Source organism: Mastigoproctus giganteus, chromosome 13, assembly GCF_048544385.1.
Source record: "Mastigoproctus giganteus isolate SK-2022 chromosome 13, ASM4854438v1, whole genome shotgun sequence".
NCBI classification, from domain to species: Eukaryota; Metazoa; Arthropoda; class Arachnida; order Uropygi; family Thelyphonidae; genus Mastigoproctus; species Mastigoproctus giganteus.
Window position 1 is genome coordinate 136,458,522 of NC_143587.1, and position 20,919 is coordinate 136,479,440.

The window sequence follows — 20,919 nt, forward strand, 5'->3', positions numbered from 1 at the left end:
GGCCAGGTAAGCCAGTATGTGTCGCATCCCGCATCCTTGCTCATTTCTTATTTCTGTAAAATAAAACTGTTCGTTCTTTTAAGGTAGGCAGTGCTAGTAGAGAAAATTGGCTCGTTCTGTAAAATAAAACTACTGTAATTTTTTACTATTTAGAATTTTTATATTTTTTCGTGTTTCTGCATATGTAGGAAGAAATATCTTCACTATGAGACCGAATCAGTTAGGCCTATTGTACGCAATGGCTACAACTAGCTGTACCTGTTGTAAAAATTTGGAATTGGTAGCAGAGTTTTATTATTTTATTTGTTTATTTTATTTTATTTTATTTTTTTCGGAACAAAGGACATGATTGTGCGAACATGCAAATTGTTAATCAGAAAAAAGTACATTATCAACTTAGACAACTGTTTGTTTAACAGTTAACATTTTCCTATGGCTCCATCTCATTATTACTGGATGTTGAACTATTCTCATTTGTAATACAAAACTGGCCCGTTCTCTAAAATAAAACTATTCAGAATTTTTAAATTTCAACAACTTTCTGCACACCTAGAAAGAAATATCTTCAATTTGAGACCACTTCCAGCCTGATTCGTTTAAGCCTATTATTCACATTGACTGTTGAAAGAAAATGGCTTCCATATTAGTCATTATTTCATTGCAAGAAAATTAATGAAATTATTCTGTAATTTTGGATTCTTTTCTACATGCCTTGAATGATGTTTTGAATGTTAATTGCAATTATCTTATTATATGCTATAGGATAGCAAAAATTTCTGTAAATAAGCAAGCAGAATTGGAAAGGCAGAAATTCAAGGAGAATAATTTTTTTTTTTTTTTTTGGTGGCGTGGGGGGGGGGAAGACTAGGTTTAATTGGTACTTGATATTATAAAAAAAGAATAGTAATTATAAATAATTGAAATCTGAGTAGAAGATAATTTGGTAACTTATCTATGTTATCATAAAATTCACGATAGTTTTGCAAGCCATACCTTCTAGTGTTAAAGATCAAAAAAATTTCGCAGTGTATGGAAAAAAAAAAAACTGCTTTTTTTATGATACATCTTTTCCATATAACTTTTGATTATATGGAAAAGACAATAAAAAAATGTGTTGTCCTGAGTGGTCAGCTTTTCGAGTAACTTGGGAAGTGATCAATAAGAACTTCAAAATGTACAGAGAATATAATTCTACAAAATTTACTAGAAAAACAACAAATGGTTTATTTCTAACATGTGATCCAGTCATTTCGAATATTTAAATAGCATACCTCAATCTTGAGGTATGCTATTTAAATGCTAACAACTCTAATGATTAACTGTAGACAAAAATCAATGGCTCATTTAAATCATGGTTCATCACTATCTACACGTTTCAACTATGTAAATAGTTGCAACTGCCCATCACGGCACAGTGGCCAGGGTTAACAATGTAATGTAATGACAGTTGCCTGAATAAACTGAAAAATTTAAGGGATTACAACAATAATGAATAAGTTAAAGTATTAGAAAAATAGAGAAATTAATTTGGTATACTAAACATTAAGTGAGTGTACAGAATATTAGTCACAAAGTACATAACACAAGAATATACTGTACATCGAATAATTATATACATTGAATTGAGTAAGAGAATACATCGGGACTCAGGTTATAATATTTGTGGCCTTGGCCACCAATATTACGGAGTATTCTTTTTCTGTGTCAATCCTGACTACACTTGTACGCTTATTATTGTACACTATTAATGTACTTGGGAAGTTACTCGAAAAGCTGACCACTCAGGACAACACATTTTTTTATTGTCTTTTCCATATAATCAAAAGTTATATGGAAAAGATGTATCATAAAAAAAAGCAGTTTTTTTTTTTTTCCATACACTGCGAAAATTTTTTGATCATAAGAACTTTATGTACAGAGAATATAATTCTACAAAATCTTCTAGAAAAGCAACAAATGATGGTTTGCCACGTGGTTTATTACTAGCATGTGATCCAATCATTTTGAATTTGAAGCATATGCAAGAAAGGTGCTTAAAACACAGGTTCCTTGAACTTGAGACCACAGAAACTATAAACTGAAGGAACAGTGAAGAAAATGAAGAAGAAATTGAACGTGAGGTTGATGAATAGATTGAGGTATGCTATTTAAATGCTAACAACTCTAATGATTAACTATGGACAAAAATTAGTGGCTCATTTAAATTACATATCATTTACAGTTTGATATAATGGTTTTTGTTAGCATTCACCAAATAATTTGGATGAACTGAAAGCAAAAATACATCTGTTCTTACGGCCTCCTGACAGATAATGGTGTAGGCAACAGTTGAACATACTGATTCTACTGAGTGTCCTGATCATTATCTAGTTTCAACTATGTTGATGGATGCATTATGACCTGACCTCTCTTTCTCTCTGCCTCACTCACTCAGTAATTTCAGGCATTGGATGTTATGATTCATAACTCCAGGGGCTCACATCTGGTGAGTATGGGCTTAGCACACTCAGGGTCCTGAGCGGGATATCATCATTCTTCTCTTTCTTGTTGATTCCCTTCTACTTCTGATTATTATTTAGAAAGCAACAAACCTAAAGTACTTGACATGCACAAGGGAGTGGGAGAACTAATTTTGTGTGTCCACAGGAAGACATTTTCAGATAAAAATGCCTTTCTGTGGACTTCATTGAGGTATTTAAAGCTTTGAATGGCTTCAGTAAATTAAATAATCAAAATTGTTTCTTTCTTTTGCTGCAAGTGGCAAAACAAAAGGACATGTACTTAGTGAGAAATCTTTATTGCAACACGAGATAGTGATATACATAGTGGTGCAATTGCAACTGCCCATCACGGCACAGTGGCCAGGGGTTAACAATGTAATGTAATGACAAAGTTGCCTGATAAACCAAAAAATTTAAGGGATTACAACAGTAATGAATAAGTTAAATAAAGTATTAGAAAAATAGAGAAATTAATTTGATATGCTAAACATTAAGTGAGTGTACAGAATATTAGTCACAAAATACATAACTTAAGAATATACTGTACATCGAATAGCATAATTATATACATTGAATTGAGTAAAAGAATACATCAGGACTCAGGTTATAATATTGGTGGCCTTGGCCACCCACTATGGAGTTTTCTTTTTCTGTGTCAATCCTGACTAAACTTGTACACTTACTATTGTACACTATTAAAGAAGGACTTAATAGACTATATATAAAAAAAATTGACCATTAGTCAAAGGCTATTTAACAATTAGAATAAATTACTTGCCTAATCTTATAGAATTTCAGAACTTGTAAGGAATGGTTGGATGTAACCAGGTATAGATTTTCAAACCCTCTGTCAGTCAGCTGCTATCAGTTTCATATCTCTCAAAGTTAATATTGGTATGTGTGCAAGCTGGGGGGGGATGGAGTGTTTGTGTTAGTATATAGTCGAGATTGTGTTAGTGTTTCTAATAAATACATTGTTATATATGTGTTCTTGCAGTAAATTTCTTTCATTCATTCACTCGCTCGCTCCCATTTACCATAGCACTAATTCACTCTCTCTCTTGCTCCCTTGCTGTGTTACTCTCTTCCATTAAAATTAACATTCATTCCTTTTTACCACAGTTCCTATTTTACTGCCCATTCTCTGTCTTTCACACTCTCATTCTTTCTTTTCATTCATTCTACATTGCATCTCCTTGCTGCTAGCTTACTAATATTTTTCAGCTAAGCTGCTTCCCTCGTTGCCTGTACATCTCCCTCCCCTGTATGTTTACTTACAGAATCCTGCTCAAAGTGTAAAGTGTGTTAGTTGTCTGTCGGCACCAGGGGTTTCTCCCATCTCCACGTTGTATTCTTTGTGAGTGACACAGAACTCTGGAGGCTAGAGATTTAAAAAGTGTGTGGGGAGTGGTCTGTTGTGTAATGTTATGTTCTGTTGTTTCTCTGATCATTTAGCCATTGGGATGCACCGTTGCCCACACTTTGCCACGAGGAGGCAGGTCAGGCAACCAATAGATTATTTAAGTACTCTGGCAGTCTCCACCACCTCATTTCCAAGGATTTCAGTGCCTAAAAAAAAAAGGGGTGTATACTAGAATTTGGCCAAAGAGATTTACAAGAAAACGGTAGAATTTAGACGTTGATTAGAATTTTGCAGCATTAGAGATGCCCCCTTAACAATGGTTAAGGGGTGCACTTGGTCGGTTTAGTGAGAGAGGGGAGAAAACAGATAGAAGAATAGGGACAATAGAGTAGGCATCCCCAAAGAGGTCAGTGAAGAGGAGCCCCACCAGGCGAAGTATAGGGGATAGGCAGGGAGGAGAGGTGACAGAGACCTGTCTCCTCCCTCCACTGCCCGGGGATGGGGTTTTAAAGGGAACCGGGTTAGAGTACCCAGTTCAGATCGCCAATGGCTATTTCAAGTATTAGAAAGTTGGCGTGTCGGCAGCAAAGCCACAAAATGTCTTCGTCGGTGTCATGTCCAAGAATCCTGCTCAGTGAGAAGGTTCTGTAGCCTTGAGCCTTTAGGCTCTAATGCTAGTTATGTCATGTCTACCTTCTACTACTTCTACTTCAAGATTTCTAGCCCCAGTTAAATAATTCTAAATTTTATTTCATTTTTTGACATTTTATTTTATATCAGTGTATTAGCATTTTTAAAGTAAAGGAAAAAAAAAACCAAAAATCTGAACTTTCATGGACAGCTCATTGTATACTACTAAGAATACGTGGCTATGAAAGTTTTTCATTTGAAACAACTATATCTAATTAATATAATTTAGATTTACAGTATGTGTAGTGTATTCAGAGAGAGAGAGAAAAATGGGGGGGGGGGGTGGAATCCATGTGACATAAATTTATGAATGTTGAGGCATGAAAATGAGCCTGTGAGAGCAATTAGATTAATTTTGGAATGTGCAGAATTTCACTACATGTGGTATTATTAACCACGATAAAAATGGAAAATATTGGTATGCAGTTACAGCATAAGTACCTGCGCCTTAACTGAAAAGTATTAGAAAGTTGAAGTGCATGGAGAAAGCAGTGCAGTAAGAAAGAATTGAGTAAAAGAGACAAATTCCATTAGAATAAATGAATATGTCTGTGAGGGTGAAAGGGCACAAACCACATTGATTTAATTTGAGTATTTACTAACCCTTAGTCTCTAGCCAAATTTTAATTATTAGATGTTTAGTATAGTAAGTACACTACATACCATTTCCACCTGGTGTGAGATAGAAGATGGATGTGTGAAAAAAAAAAAAAAAAAAAAAAATTGCATAACCTAACAGAAAATGTAGGGAAAAAGCACCAAAGTGGTTTTTCCTTACATTTTCATTCTCTAAACAATATAAAATAACATTTTCATTTCTGAACAGTATAGAATATAAGAAAAAAACTATAAAACCAGAATGAGAGCAGAGAGTGAAGGAGGATTATGAGTGCATAAAATTGTCTGCCTTCTCCCCCCCCCAGTGGACGATGGGTAGAGGGCCATAGTAGCCCCCCTGTCTATCCATGCCATTGCTAGTTAGCTGGCATGGTGTGGGATGCTGACACTGACCAGCAGGGCTTGCCCAGTGAGGGATAGAGCACCAACGCAGTTGCTTCAATATAGGGACCCTTTTCCCTATGATCCTTCAATTCCTACCACCTGGGTTGGTTATTCTCTCACTCCCCCAATCTGAGTGCCCACCCCTTCACCTGGTGGGTAAGCCACACTCCTGTCTTCCACTATCGCCTTCAACCTTTCTTTTTTTTTTTTATTCTTTCTTCAACCTTTCTTTTTATTTTCTTTCTTCAACCTTTCTTTTTTTTTTTTTTTTTTTTTTTTCTTTCTTCAACCGTTCTTTTTTTTTTTCTTTCTTCAACCTTTTTTTTTTTTTTTTTTTTTAGTGGGCTCTCCCTACCTAGCCAGTGCTTTACACTCCCTACTGTCCAGCTTGCCTCCTCATGTCACTGGACAGTAAACTAGAGGTTTTTGTTTGAAAACATAGGCCCCTAGGCTAAAGAGGCCAGATGAACAACTAATACTACCCTAACTGACATAAATCTAATTTTACAGAGTTTTGTATTCACATTGCCTGACACAGAGTTGGGAAGAACCATGGGAGCCACATCACAATTAAAAACTATACACTATAAGCATGACTTTGGTTGTCTAAAAAGACTAGAACAGAATTCAGATACACCAACTTCTCTCATAATACACTCTTTATCTAAACAAGCTGTCACCTCACATAATACAAAAATGTCTGAAATATTTTGCTGGATCACAAAAAATGGTTTTAGCTTGCTTAATCCTCTATCTAACTTCCTTACATGGGCAATTTGTATTTATTGTAGGACTCTGTATGTATAATGTACAAAGTGTGGCAATAAAGTTCCCTGACTGGTGCTGTTGCAGACATGTTCGATGAGTTTGAAAAATAAACAGAAGTGGTATGTTGCAGTTTGAACTTCCTCCAACAGATAGTGGTACAGAGGTTGCCCAATAGGTGGAATGGTTGCAAGTAACAACCAGTTTTATTGGTAGTGTTAACGTGCCATGCAACAATTTTGAAGTGAAGCAAGGAACACAAATATCAAATTTAGCTTTAAACTGGGAAAATCTGCAACAGAAATGTGTAAAGTGTTAAAAACTGTTTATGGCGATGAAACATTGTACCAGTGTGTTTGAATGGTATAAGCAATTCAAAGATGAATGTGGGGATGTTTTCAATGACCAAAAAGTTTCATTTACAGAAGTCTAGGATCAAGACAGTGCTTATCATTGTGGCCACCATTTTGAGAGAAAGGCAGCTGGTTCTTGTTGCACAACAATGCCCCATCCATTCCGCTCTTGTAATGAAGTTTCATTTCTGATGAAACATGGCATTGTACAGATCAACCGTCTATCTTCTAGCACCAGCAATTTCTTCCTCTTTCCCAATTTGAAAACTGCCCTCAGAGGAAAGAGATTTCAGGATGTTGAGGACATAAAGAAAAATGTAACTGCCGAACTGAACATTTCCTTGGATGCAATAAGTGCATTCAGTTAGGTGGTGATCACTATGATTAAAAATAAAATCATATTTGATCTTCTTAATTTTTTCTTTTATTGCATCCTTCCAGTAACTTTATTGCCACAACCTCTTATAAACATCCCATTCATGTGTTTTTTTTTTTTTTCCCTCCTATGCTACAGAGCTTATCAGTTTATCTGAAGTCTATTTTGGTATATAAGTCTTGAACAATATCTTTTAATCAGTATAAAATACTTATTAGCCTCTATGATTACCTCACTTGGTCCTGCTAAAGAGTTTTAAAATATATCTGAGTCCATTTCTAATCACCTCTTTGAAAATGAAATTGCTTCCCTTTATCCTTGACTCTATTTATTTGAATAAATCATATATCAGTATGCAGTGATCATTGTGACCATAAGGTTCCTTAACGTTATGGTCACAATGTATTTTTAACCTGAAATACATGGGTTTTATTTTGTAATATTTCTGTATCATGATTTTATTACAAATTTATATCCATAGTCTTGAATTTTGCTGAAGTTACTAATGTATAGCCCTTTGCTTTATAAATTTAACTTTGGCCTTTTTCTTAAAATATATAATTTTAATTTATATTATTCACAGACTACCTAGTAGCCAAAGTGTTTCACAATCTATGTATGAATTTAACACAGACAAGGTAAATCAGTACTTTCACCCACGTGTGATATGAGGATAAGAGTTTTGGCATATTTTATAAATTGACAAATATGTGAGATTATCCATTGTGAATGACTACTTAGTTAAGAATATATATAAAGTTACTGTAGTGAGAACACGATATTTAAAAAATATATAGTTGTGTTATCAATAAAAAAAAATATTTGGTCAGTGAAATTTAATTTCATATACCAAATTGAGTGTTTAAAAGCATCTCTTGCCTTCCTCCTGCTTATTTTTCTGATAAAGGTTACATAAAATCTCCAGTTTTCAAGTTTGGTGAATAGCTAACAACATCTGGAACTATTCACTAAACTCATCAATACCAGCCCATTACATCAAAAATTTTCTGCATTCAGAACTGTTACATCTTTTCTTGATGACCCTGTATAATTTTGTACAAGTATTTTAAAACATAATATCATAAGTATGGCTGAATTTATCCCTCAAGAAGATTGTTTTCTACAACAAACATATATTTATTTGTTTCATATTTTAAAATACAATATAAGTTTCAAATTAAATCTGTATCTAGTAATTATAGTTAATAGTACATATCATTGAATTGTTTGAAATCTGTTTTAGTCTCCATATGATTGCAAATTAAGTATTCTCTTATTTTCCATGTGCTAATTACTGATTTCCATGGTACTCAACTGTTATTTTATTATTTTAAGGTTCATCATGGACTAAACCAGTAATTCTGGCATAATTTTGAAGATCAGATGGTAAGCATTTTGGAAACTGACTAATCTTGAAAATCAAATGTTATTGTTCTTAAAGATTGATATGATGTTTGAGAATAGTCTTCATAAAGAGTTATACAAGTAATTTTTTTATAGAGTGGTTGTTTGTTTATTCGGTTTTTAGGAGCATTAGCAACTAAGGCCATATTGCTCCGGGGATATGCGGTGGTCATTCCCTGACCTTTCCGCATCCTCCGTATTTGGTGATCATGGGCTCGAACCCCAGTCTAATCATGTGCTGCGCACTGCTGCTCCTGCCCACCTGGTTTATAGAGTGGACACTGCTTATTGTGACCACTTGAGAACTCAGCACTGCTTATTGATGTAGGGTGTAAATGAGAAAGAAAGAAAACATTAAAATCAAGCAGTATAAATTTTTTTTTTTTTTGTGAAACCTCCAAACACGAGAGGTATTAAAACCTGTAGTACTTTGTATTGCGCATGGTTTAAAGGTTGAGAAGATAGAAGAAGATACTTGTTGACAGCAGACATGAATTTCTGTTGATTGTAATTTTTAGGAAATACGTATGAGGGGAGGTTGTTTCAGAAATTGAATGAATGAATAAATGAGGAAGAAGTAGAGTTGGTTCTGTGAGTTTGAAGTTGGACAGTAAAAAGATGTTGACTGGTTGCTGCACACGTTTGGACTGCTTTGAAAGAGAGAGTGAGAATTATATAAGCCAGTTCAAAAGAATAGTACCCATGGAAGTATCTCTAGAAAAGCCATGCAGCAGAAACAGAATGTCTGTGACGCAGAGAGCAGAAAGACTCTGTTAGAGATAAAGTCATTAATTAACCTAACTGCCCTCTTTTAAATGGAATTTACAAGTTCCAGATGTGGGAACAGTATTCTGTGGTAGGGCAGATTTGTGATTTGTGCAGAGTAAACAGCTGTTTGGAAGAAAAGTAATGCCGAGAGTGAAAGAGAAAACCTAGTTTTTTGGTGCAGAGGAATCAATATTTGTAATGTGCTTATGCCAAGAGAGATTAGAAGTCAGGGTAGGGGGCTCATATCTGGTGAGTATGAGCTTAGCACACCCAGGGCCCTGAGCTGGATGGATATCATCATTCTTCTCTTATTTGGTGATTCCTTTCTACTTCTCTCTCTCTCTCTCTCTCAAGGTAACTCGGGAATTTTTTTTTCGTTGGTGCAGCACAAGCCTGAGGCTTCCTTGCACCATATGGCCAATAATAATAATAATAAAAAAATAAAAAATAATATATGATCTTGCCTATAAATTGGAGTGTCATCGAAGATAAGCATAAGAGCAGAAGAATCCTTTTTGCGAGATATAAGACAGGACTGAGTTTTAGAAGGATTGAAATCAACTAAGTTATCTTTACCCTAATGGAGAATTACCAGGAGATCGGCATTTAAGGAATTGGTAGTGGATATTAGAGAAGTTAAAGCTGTTTGAGAGGGCCAGGTTTCTGAAAGTGGAAGGTGGAATGCAATGTGCTATCATCAGCAAAACTATGGATAGGATTTTCAATCAGTGGAAGAAGGTCCATAGTGCAAGAGGAAAAGAGTCAGGGAAAGAATTGAACCTTGGGCAACAACAGCATTGGTGGGAAAGTTGAAAGACAGAGCCATCAACTGCAGCGAGCGTTCAGAGAAAACTGGATACCCAGTTACAAAAAAACAGTTAGCAATTCATAAGATGGAAGCTTATTTTGAAGACCTTTATGCCAAACATGATCAAAAACCTTTGAAATGTCAAGAGCAATTGCTTGAATTTCACCTAGCTTTTTGAGTGAATTTGTCCATAGATGGGTTACAATTAAATACGATTGTAACCAGATACAATTAAAAAATGATGCCTTTATGTAAGTAGTTTAATTTATGGGTAAACTATGGTGTATCCATACCGATATTATATATTTATTTTTAAACCCATATCATATTATGCCTTGTGCATTTAATCTTCAAATATTGTATCATTCTGTACACCATTTGGCATCTCTCATATTATGGAACTACTTCGCAACTTTGATGGCATGTTTGCATTATCTAGGTATCTGCCCACCCACCAATGATGGTCCAACAGCTTTGAAGCGGTGCCATCTGGGTGGTGGTCGCCACGGAGAATAAATAACATTAGTCTTCTCTACCAGAGAAGTGTTACTTATTTGAAGTAGTGCAATACCTGGTATCTCATTATGCAGGTAGCCACAATATGAGATACAATTAAAAAAACAATGCCTTTCATACTACATAAGTAGTTTAATTTATGGGTAAACTGTGGTGTATCTACACCGATATTATATACATGGATTACATAAGCCAGAATATCACCAGTGGATCGACACTGGCGGAATCCATACTGGCAATTGTTCATCAAATGGAAGATTTAAAGATTATTTAAGGGTAGGAAGTTAATTGATTTCTCCATTACTTTAAAAAGAGTAGAAGTAATTGCAATGGGACGATAACTGGATGGGAGGGATTTGTCACCCTTTTTAGGAACTGGCTGGATATGAGCAAATATCTGAGCAAAAGGAGAAACACCTTTGGAATAAGAAAGTGAAAAAAGGCAAAACAGAACAGGAGTAAGTTCAGGACCACATGTTTCAACAACAAGTGGAAAAGTACCACCTGCAGCTTTCTTAACATCAAGATTTGTCAAAATCCTTCTGACTTTTAGAAGGATTTTGACGAATCACTCCTGTGGTCATCCTTTTGACAGAAGACTACAGGAGGCATTGAATGGGGTGTACTGGGGAATGGTGAGAGATGTTTTATCAAGATCATTAATACAAGAGTTGGAAGAAAAATAAGATGCTAGCAAGTCGGCTGAATTGGCAATAGAACCATCTGGTTTTGACAGAGGTGGGAACAGATGGGCAAAAGTTGCAGCTAATAGCTTTAGCGAGAGACCAGAATGCTCAGCTACCATTTGGATAGGAAGCAACTTTTCTACTCTTAGCCTGTTCAAAATCAAGTTTGGGCTGATTAATCACTGCTTTACAATTGTTGCAAGCTTTGAGGTGGGTAGAAAATGAAAATTTAGAAACAAGCCAATTGCAATATGCAACATTCTTCTCTTGATGAATAGCCTTAGTACATTTATTGGAAAACAAAGGTTTAGATCATAGGTTCCCAAAGTGGGCGGTACCACCCCCCAGTGGGCGCTGAAGCCTTGGGGGGGGGGGGATAGTGGGTTCAGAAGCAATTGGGGGCGTTCAGGCGGTCTAGGGATTGGTGGCTCCTTATCCGTATTTTTATCTCCTTGGGTCCAGTGGACCCAGTTCAAAGGTCAACTAATAAATTCTATAATTTTTACTCTATGGACACGCTGCAATTCGCTATAGGTGAAGCCAGAACTGTTTTCTTCGATTTTCCCACTTCAATTATCGAAACCTTCTATTGAATTTCACGCAAATGACAAAAATGTGACATCAAGTGTATGTTTTTAGGCCTTTTTATGTTATTTTTCTAAACCCACCCTAATTAGCCTAGGGCCTTTGAAACGCGACAACGCGAGCTACTGTGAGTTGACATAAGAAGCAATAAAGCGAAACAGTAGCAACAACTGTTTTTGAAAGGCGAACAGATCACATTTCCTTTCTTCAACGTGTATTGCTCCTACGAACAGAAAATCGGGGAAATTTATCTTTTAGAAACGAGAAAAACTGGTGTAAAACTGATAACACTGCAATGTGCATTTGATAAAAAAAAAAATTTTGCTTTATTGTAATTGTTTTTAGTAAACAATATCGGAACAGCAGTTTCCTGGGTTTGATCTTCTAACGAAATTTCGAGAAAATATTTCTATTTGTAGCTGCGTTATAAACTTCGAAAACTGGTGCATCAAAGGAAAGAAAAAAAAATCATCTGCTATGAATAACGGATTGTTTCTTGAAATGTGTATTCTTCACAAAACTGCAATATTTTCTAACAGTACAAAGCTAACAGAGTGCGACTAACGGCTGCTCAAAAAGTATTCTTAGAAGATATTTGTATTCTCTCTCTCTATTTCGGGATCTCTGACCGTGTGGTCATCCTGGAGTATAAACAGAAAATTTGTTAGTTGGAATGCTGCCCACCAATGGCACCAATTATCAACTCTTTTACTGTCCTAATTTTCAATATGTGCAGATAATCGTCTTGGGCAAAAGGGAGAATCTATATTTAATACCATGAATAAGTTTTTTGAAGAAAAAGACATTCCTATTCGTAATATTTTGTCTGCTGCTACTGATGGTGCTCCAGCAATGACAGGGCACCACAATGGTTTCATAGCACATTTGAAACAAGCAGTACCAAATGTACTCACTATACATTGTGTTCTTCATCGTCAACATTTGGTTGAGAAGAATTTAAGTGAACGCCTGCATACTTCAGTCCATTATGTTATTAGAGCAGTCAACAAGATTAGAAGCAATTCATTGAGTGACAGATTGTTTAGCCAACTTTGTAGTGAAAACGATTGAAGATTTCAATCGTTTGCTGGTTCACACAGAAGTTCGTTGGCTTTCAAAAGGTATTTGTCTGAATCGATTTTTCAATTTGTTTGATTCAGTACTAGAGTTCCTAGAAAACAGAGATGACGGATTGCGGGCCAACCTGATTACATCTAAAAATGACATCGCTTATTTGACAGACCTCTATAAAATATTTAATGAAGTCAATCTACAATTACAAGGTGATGAATGGAATTTAATTAAAACAAAAAACGTTATTGCCGCTTTTGTGGGGGAAACTTCTTCTGTTCAAGTGGAATCTAGGCCGAGGAGAATATAGCCACTTTTCAAATTTATCAGCAGTGTCTCTCAAAAAGGAAGATTTACTTACATACTGCCATCACTTGGAGGTTCTCCATGCTGGTATTAATGATCGATTGAAGGATATTCTAAACATGAATATACCAAATTGGATTCTAGATCCTTTCTCACATGTAAACACAGCAGGATCATCAAATTTAGAAGAGGATCTCATAGAACTCAACAAATGAAGAACTAAAAATAAAATTCAAAAGTGGATACCAAGAGTTCTGGCTTCAGAAATCAATACCGACACTGTACCCTGGATTATGGGAAATAGTGCAGAAATTTTTAATTGCATTTCCATCTTCTTATTTGGTTGAGCATTGCTATAGTGAATTTACTGTCTAAGAAAAGTAACCAATTGCATATAACTGAGCATGGCGATTTTCGACTGTTTTTAACGAAAGTTGAACCCGATATTAACAAACTTTTAAAAATGCATCAGGCTCATCTTAATTTGTTATTTTTTCTTTGTAAGTTCGAAATAAACAATTTTCTAATACATTTTATGGTGTTTTAATTATTACAATAAGATTCTTACTAATGTAATACAATCTCCTAATATGTATTCTGAATTTTCATATTTAAACCATTGTATGAAACTTCATATTAATTTGTTATTTTTGCTTTGTATTTTTACTTTATGAGTTCGAAATAAACAATTTTGTAATATATTTGATGGTGTTTTAATTATTACAGTAAGATTCTTACTAATGCATTTGCAATCTCTTAATATGTATTCCGAATTTTCATATTTAAACCATTGTATGAAACTGTGCATAATGTTATTCGAACATACACTTTACAATCTTTACATATGGGCTCTGTTTCATCAAAATTGGTATAGCAATAACTGTGTTCAAGATGAAGCACATATTGGCCACTACTTTTTCAATAATTTAACGGCATAAGCAGTACTGTATCATTAGTTGCTATTTACGTCGAAAATATCAAACGGCTTGAACACGGAAAACTATTATAATGGGGGGGCTACAAAATTTGTCTTGCAAAGTGGGCGGTGCCCGAAAAAGTTTGGGAACCTATGGTTTAGATAAAGGACGAGATTTTAAGGTGGAGTGTAAAATAACGGATTCGATCCTTACAAGAATAATTTCACTGACACGATCTGAGTACACGTTTTGAAACAGTAATCTGACCAAATAAAAGAAGAAAAGAAATCTCGCAGATCATCCCATTTTGCATTCTTGTAATGCCAAACAACACACGGTCAGGAGTGGCCATGAGAGACAGGCTCCATTGGAGAAGAGACCATCACGAACTTGTGATGAGGTGCCTAGAGGACCACTCACCTTAATTGTATACTTAGAAGGGTTGTTTGTGAGAAAAAGATCAAGTATGCTGGCTGTGTGGTTAGGATTAAAAATACTTTGATGTACACTATTTCTTTGAGAAAGTCAGCAATAAAAATACTGTTATAATATTTCTGATAATCTATAGAAATCGGAAATCTACTGTAAAACAGTTTGATTAGTCGGAGTACAGGTATTATACTTTCTTTCATGGAGAAATGATGAAACCACAGCAGTAACTAAATATGCAATGTGTTGGAGTTCAAGTACCAATTTGAATATTATGCAATCACTTTCACTGCAGAAACATAAACCACGATAAGGGAAAAAAGCTATAACATTAACCGAGCACTGATTGCAGAAAATGCTCACCCCCCCCCCCCCCCTTTTCCTGTATGTGTTAGTGTTATGCCTGATTGGGGACTTCATAAAAGCGATAATGCTCTGCACAAATGGTAACATTATCCATGATCGCAATAAGCAGTATACACTGATGTAACTGTTATTTTAACAAATATCTTTTATTATTATTATTATTATTATTACAATTAGCCATATGGTGCAAGGAAGCCTGAGGCTTTTGCTGCACCGGCCAAAAAAAAACTTCTGAGTTACCCTGAGAGAGAGAGAGAGAGAGGGGGGGGGAATCACCAAGAAAGGGAAGAATGATGATATCCAGCTCAGGACCCTGGGTGTGCCAAGCCCAAACTCACCAGATATGACCCCATGTGGTAAAAGGTTTTGCTTTTCTTTTAATATTAAAGGCAGTACAAGGGTGAGGGACCACCCTTTGGCTGAATGTGTACATTTATGCAATTTAAAAGTATACCCCTCTTATGTTTCGCATAAGAAAGGGTAAAGGTGCAATTAACAATTTTTAACAATAATATTTAACTATTATTATTAACAATAATAGTTAATTCAGCACTTTTAAAGCCTTATACGCTTCCATTAGGTAAATCCACGGGTGCCTAGTTTCCAGAGACTGCAATTTATAGAACTATCCTTTATAGAACGTTCCCCTATCTAATCTCATTGTCCTTCTCTTCACCATTTCCAACAGATCTACATCCATCGTTAAATGAGGTTTCCAAACCAGTATGCAGTATTCCAGATGTGGCATAACCATTGCATTACAGGAGAGACTGCTTCTACAGGGATGGGATACACTTAAATAGAAAGGGTGCAAGAATGTTTGCTGATGCTATCGAGGCAATGTTAGGTGGGTCGGAAAACTGCTAGATTGGGGGGATACAAGGACTAATAGATTAACAGTAGCCACTGGCAGAGGTGAAAGTGATTCTTGCACTGCTTCTATTGGAATGAGCCGCAGCCTGGAAAATAAGATGCAGGATAGTTCAGAGACTGCTGGGAATCATTGGGGTACAAGTAAACACATGGGTTGTGTTAGGGTAGCTAAGAAAAAGAACAGGTGCATGTATACTTGTGTGTACACCAATGCTAGGAGTTTAGTAAATAAATTTGATGAATTTGAGGTGTTGCTCAAAACATCAAAGGCAGATATTGTGGGGATTTCAGAGACGTGGTGTCACACAGATATAAGAAATGCAGAACTGGAATTTGGGGAGTACAATGTCTACAGAAAGGATAGACAGGATAGGAAGGGAGGAGGGGTTATGCTATTAGTTAAAAAACACATAAAATCCAAGGAAGTGAAGCCAGTCGACATCGCTGGACAGTGCAGTGTCGAGTCAGTTTGGTGTGACATAAGCATTGGGAGATCAAAATTGAGAGTAGGAGTGTGCTATAGGCCTAATGACTCTGATAAGTATAATAGGAAACTGTTCGGAGAAATAGAGTGGGCCAGTGAATCAGAGAGTCTTATAATGTGGGATTTTAATTTCCCAGATGTTGACTGGAATTTGGGGTCTGGTCACTCACACAGTAGCAAGGCTTTTGTGGATTTGTTGGATGATTGTTTTCTACATCAGCATGTTCGGGAGGCAACTAGAGGGAGTAATACTCTTGATTTGATTATCAGTAGTGATTCTTCATGCGTTAGGAATCTGCAGATAAATGAACCACTTGGTGGCAGTGATCACAGTGTGCTGAAGTGGGAGTTACTCAAAGAGGTAACTACCATTAGGGGTAAAGGGAAGGGGTATTGCTTTCGTAAAGGCGACTACAATGGACTGAGACAGTATTTAAATTCTATACAGTGGGATCAACTGATGATATTGCCAACAGCAAATTCAAAATGGGAAGCATTCAAAGAACTTATCGTGGAAGCTACTAGGCTTTACATACCAACTAAGAAATATTGTTCAAGGTTTAGGCCTAAATGGTTGTCAGATGAACTAATGAGGCATATGGCAGAGAAGAAAAATGCATGGGATACATACAAATTAACACGTGACACGGATGCCTATGATAGATACAAGTTGATCTGTAACCAAGTTACAAAGGAGGTTAGGCAGGCGAAGGCAGATTACGAGAGATCCTTGGCAAGGGATGCGAAGAAAAACAGCAAAGAGTTCTTTACTTATGTAAACTCTAGAAGGAAGGGGATGAATCAGATTGGTCCACTTGAGATCGATGGGTCAACTGTTGATGACCCTGCTCGGGTAGCTAACAAACTAAATGAATATTTTGCATCGACATTCACACATGAGGAGTTATTCAGCGAGGGGAATGCCAGAGGTGTATTCAACTCTAGCAGTAAGCTAGAGAATCTTGTAATAACTGAGAGCAAAGTAGAGGAGAAATTGTTGAAGATAAACACAAGAAAGGCACCTGGGGTGGATGGGATCTATCCAGTTATATTAAAGGAGGCAGCAAAGGAGGTAAGCAAACCCTTAGCCATAATTATGAGAGCTTCCTTGGACTCAGGGGAGGTACCCATTGACTGGAGATGTGCAAATGTGACCCCAATTCACAAAGGGGGATCAAAGGCTGACACAAGTAATTATAGACCTGTGAGTTTAACTTCTGTTCCCGGAAAATTAATGGAGGCACTGGTGAAAGAAGCACTGCAGGATCATCTAGACAAGACTTCAGTTATAGCTAGGACACAGCATGGTTTTGTTAAGGGGAAGTCTTGCCTGACCAATTTGATTGGATACTATGATGCAGTCACAAAAGAACTGGATGCAGGGAATAACTTTGATATTATATACTTGGATCTTAGAAAGGCTTTTGATACTGTTGCACATGGAAGACTGCTGCACAAATTGGAGCAGTGTGGCATTGGAGGCAAGTTGCTGCTATGGATAAAGGGGTGGTTGAGGGGGAGAAGACAGAGAGTGGTAATCAATGGACACTGCTCATCGTGGACTAATGTTATTAGTGGAGTCCCGCAGGGTTCAGTATTGGGGCCTTTATTGTTTTCTGTATTTATAAATGATATTGATGATGGTATATCAGGCTTAATGTCCAAGTTTGCAGACGATACGAAGGTTGGCAGGGTTGTCAAGGACACTACTGACAATATGCTGCTGCAACAGGATTTGGAAAGGTTGAGCAGATGGGCTTCGAGGTGGCAAATGAAGTTTAACATTGACAAATGTAAAGTACTACATATGGGAAACGGCAACCCCAGAGCAACGTATCAACTCTGTGGTACTACACTGACAGTGGTAGAGAATGAAAGGGACCTGGGGGTGGTGGTGCAGGCAGATATGAAGTTCTCTGAGCAGTGCAGACGAGCTGCAAGAGTAGCTCATGGTGTATTGTCAATGATATATAGGAATTTTTCTAGCAGGGATAAGGAGGTGATTATTCCCTTGTATAAGGCAATGGTCAGGCCACACCTAGAGTACTGTATACAGGCCTGGAGGCCTCATTTCAGGAAGGATGTAGAGCTGCTGGAACGAGTACAGAGAAGGGCAACTAGATTGGTGAATGGGACAAAGGGGTTCTCTTACAAAGAAAGGCTTAAGTTTTGCAAATTACAGTGTCTGGAAACTAGGCACCAGCGGGGTGATCTGATAGAGGTGTACAAAGCCTTGAATGGTTTGAGCATGCTCAATGCTGATGGGATTCTTCCTCTAGCTCAGAAAAATCACCTGAGAGGGCATAAATTCAAATTGAGGAAAGACAGATGTAGGATAGATGTGCGGAAATTTGCCTTTAGCCAGCGGGTGGTTGGTGGGTGGAACAGACTTCCATCCCTTGTCGTGGAAGTTGATAGCCTAAATAAGTTTAAGGCTCAGCTGGACAGGTATTTCGAACGAACAGAGGGGTGAAGTGGAAGTGGTTATTTTTATTTATTTATGTTACTTTTTTTTTTTTTTTTTTTTTTTTTGGCTGATGCTGCATAAGCTTGCTTTCTTCAAATGCCTCTACTAATGCTAATGCTAATTATACACTGAGTGGACAGAAATCATGGGATGTCTACCTAGTAACGGGTAGGCCCACCTTTTGCCTGGATAAGGGCAGTCACACAGTGAGGCATTGAGCCCATTAGTTCATGTAAACGCTCCACAGGTATTCACATCCATGCTTACGGCACCGCTGTCCTTAATTCCGTGACATTTCCGGGTGGACAGTCCAAAGCTTGAACGGACCTTTCCACAGCATCCCAAAGATGCTCTACAGGGTTCATGTCCGGTGAATGTAGAGGCCACTCCATGATGGTAAAACCTGCAGAATGCTCTTTGAACCTTGTTCTAGTCACCACAGCTCTCTGGGAAGGCACACTGTCCTGCTGGAAGAGTCCATTGCTCTGTGGGTGCACGATGACCATGAAGGGATGCAGATGGTCTGCAAGGATGGACACATAACCTGGACCATTCAGAGCTACATCTAGACATACCAGAGGTCCCAACATGCCCCAGACCATTACTGACCATCCACCTGCCTGAATAGTTCCTTGTTGACACGATGGGTGCATAGGTTTGTGCAGTTTCCGCCAGATATACATCCTTCCGTCCGCTTGTAAATAACTGTAAATGGGACTCGTCAGACAAGGAGAGATCCAGCCCCAGTGCTGATGTTCTTTTGCCCAGTTGAGGTGTAGAGTCCTGTGTCATGGTGTTAGCAATGGGACTCTGGTGGGTCGGCGGCTCCTGTAACCTACTGCGGCTAATGATCCCCTGATGGTCTTGGTGGAGATGTTTCTGGCAACTCCCTTGTTGAAGTCAGCGGTGATTTGGGCCACTGTTGCTCTCCGGTTGGATGAAGCAATGCAAGAGAAACATCAACGGCCACTTTCATCCACCACCTTTCTCCGTCCACGATGAGATGTTATTTTGGAAATGGCGTATTCCTGATACACTCTTGATACTGTCAAACGGGGATAGTCCAATTTCTGTACCACCTGTGCGATAGTGTGACCCATGTGTTGGGCACCCACTATCATCCCTCTTTCAATGTTAACTCATGACGTTTTTCCATAATGACATCGAATTACTGTTTACGCGAATGCAGTGTACCTATATACCTGCCAAGCAGTGGGTTCATCCACTAGAGAGAGAGGGGTGACAGCATTGTGTTGCCCAGGAACCAGGTATCACATGAATCCTGTCCTTTCAGTGTACAGTGTGATGATCACCTCTTTGTCTTCTATGTATCATTGACAGAATCCATAAAAGAATGATGGAGAATCATTCTTTTTTCTCAATTTGACTGTTGTCCATTTCACACTCATAATATAATTGGTGACAAAGTTTTCCTCCTTTTTGAAAAAACTAAATTTTTCTGTCTTTTTTTCTTTTCACCTAAATAAACTGTTTAAATTGGATTATTTTTTATTTTGCAAATTTCTGCTTATTTTTGTTAACAACTTGATCAGGTGTGGTGTGATGTGATAGTCTAACTTGCAAAATAGAATCATGCAATGATAGCATTGTTCTCTGTTATTTGCAGGTGCTTCTTGTTGCAGTGGACCCACACTTTATTAATGGTTCACTGTACGATCAAATCACTTTACAGTGGACTCCATAATAAAATCGCATTCGCTATACAATATGTAGTAAGCACTGGTCATTGTTTGCGAATTGAATTTTAATTCTATAAGCGAAAATAGGCTATAAAAGTCAAGGTATAAAGCATATATTTACACTTTATTACCTTACCAATTAACAAAATTAAATGATATGTGAAAATCAGAAGAAATTTTCCACAGGGTAGCAAAATAAAAAATAAATTTATGCTTACATATATAACTAAATTAATACTGTAATATATACGTACTAACTAATTGATATTTCTGTTCACTGACATTTTTTTGGGTTGTAAAATTTAAAACCGTAAAAAAGATAAGCAATTGATAACAAAGAACACGGCACGTTCGATTGCAACAACACGGTAAGCGCAAGTTAGATACGGAGTAAAAAGTTTACGGAGCTTAAAAAATAGGAAAAGATTCTGAAAATGTATTTATGGTTTTTATGTGATTGAAGATTTCATGGAAGGGGAAACACATTTC

The 20,919-nt window shown here is 37.0% G+C and overlaps 1 protein-coding gene across 2 annotated transcripts in view; it reads left to right on the forward strand.

Annotated features, from left to right (window-relative positions):
- The window catches only part of LOC150076465 (uncharacterized), a 215,988-nt gene that overhangs the window by 24,377 nt on the left and 170,692 nt on the right, over positions 1–20,919 (forward strand). For both annotated transcript variants that reach the window (XM_090387007.1, XM_090387006.1), the window contains exon 2: positions 8,386–8,436. In XM_090387007.1, coding sequence (XP_090243133.1) covers positions 8,434–8,436 — 3 coding nt within the window. In that variant the 5' untranslated portion in view covers positions 8,386–8,433. The remainder of the gene's footprint in view (positions 1–8,385; positions 8,437–20,919) is intronic.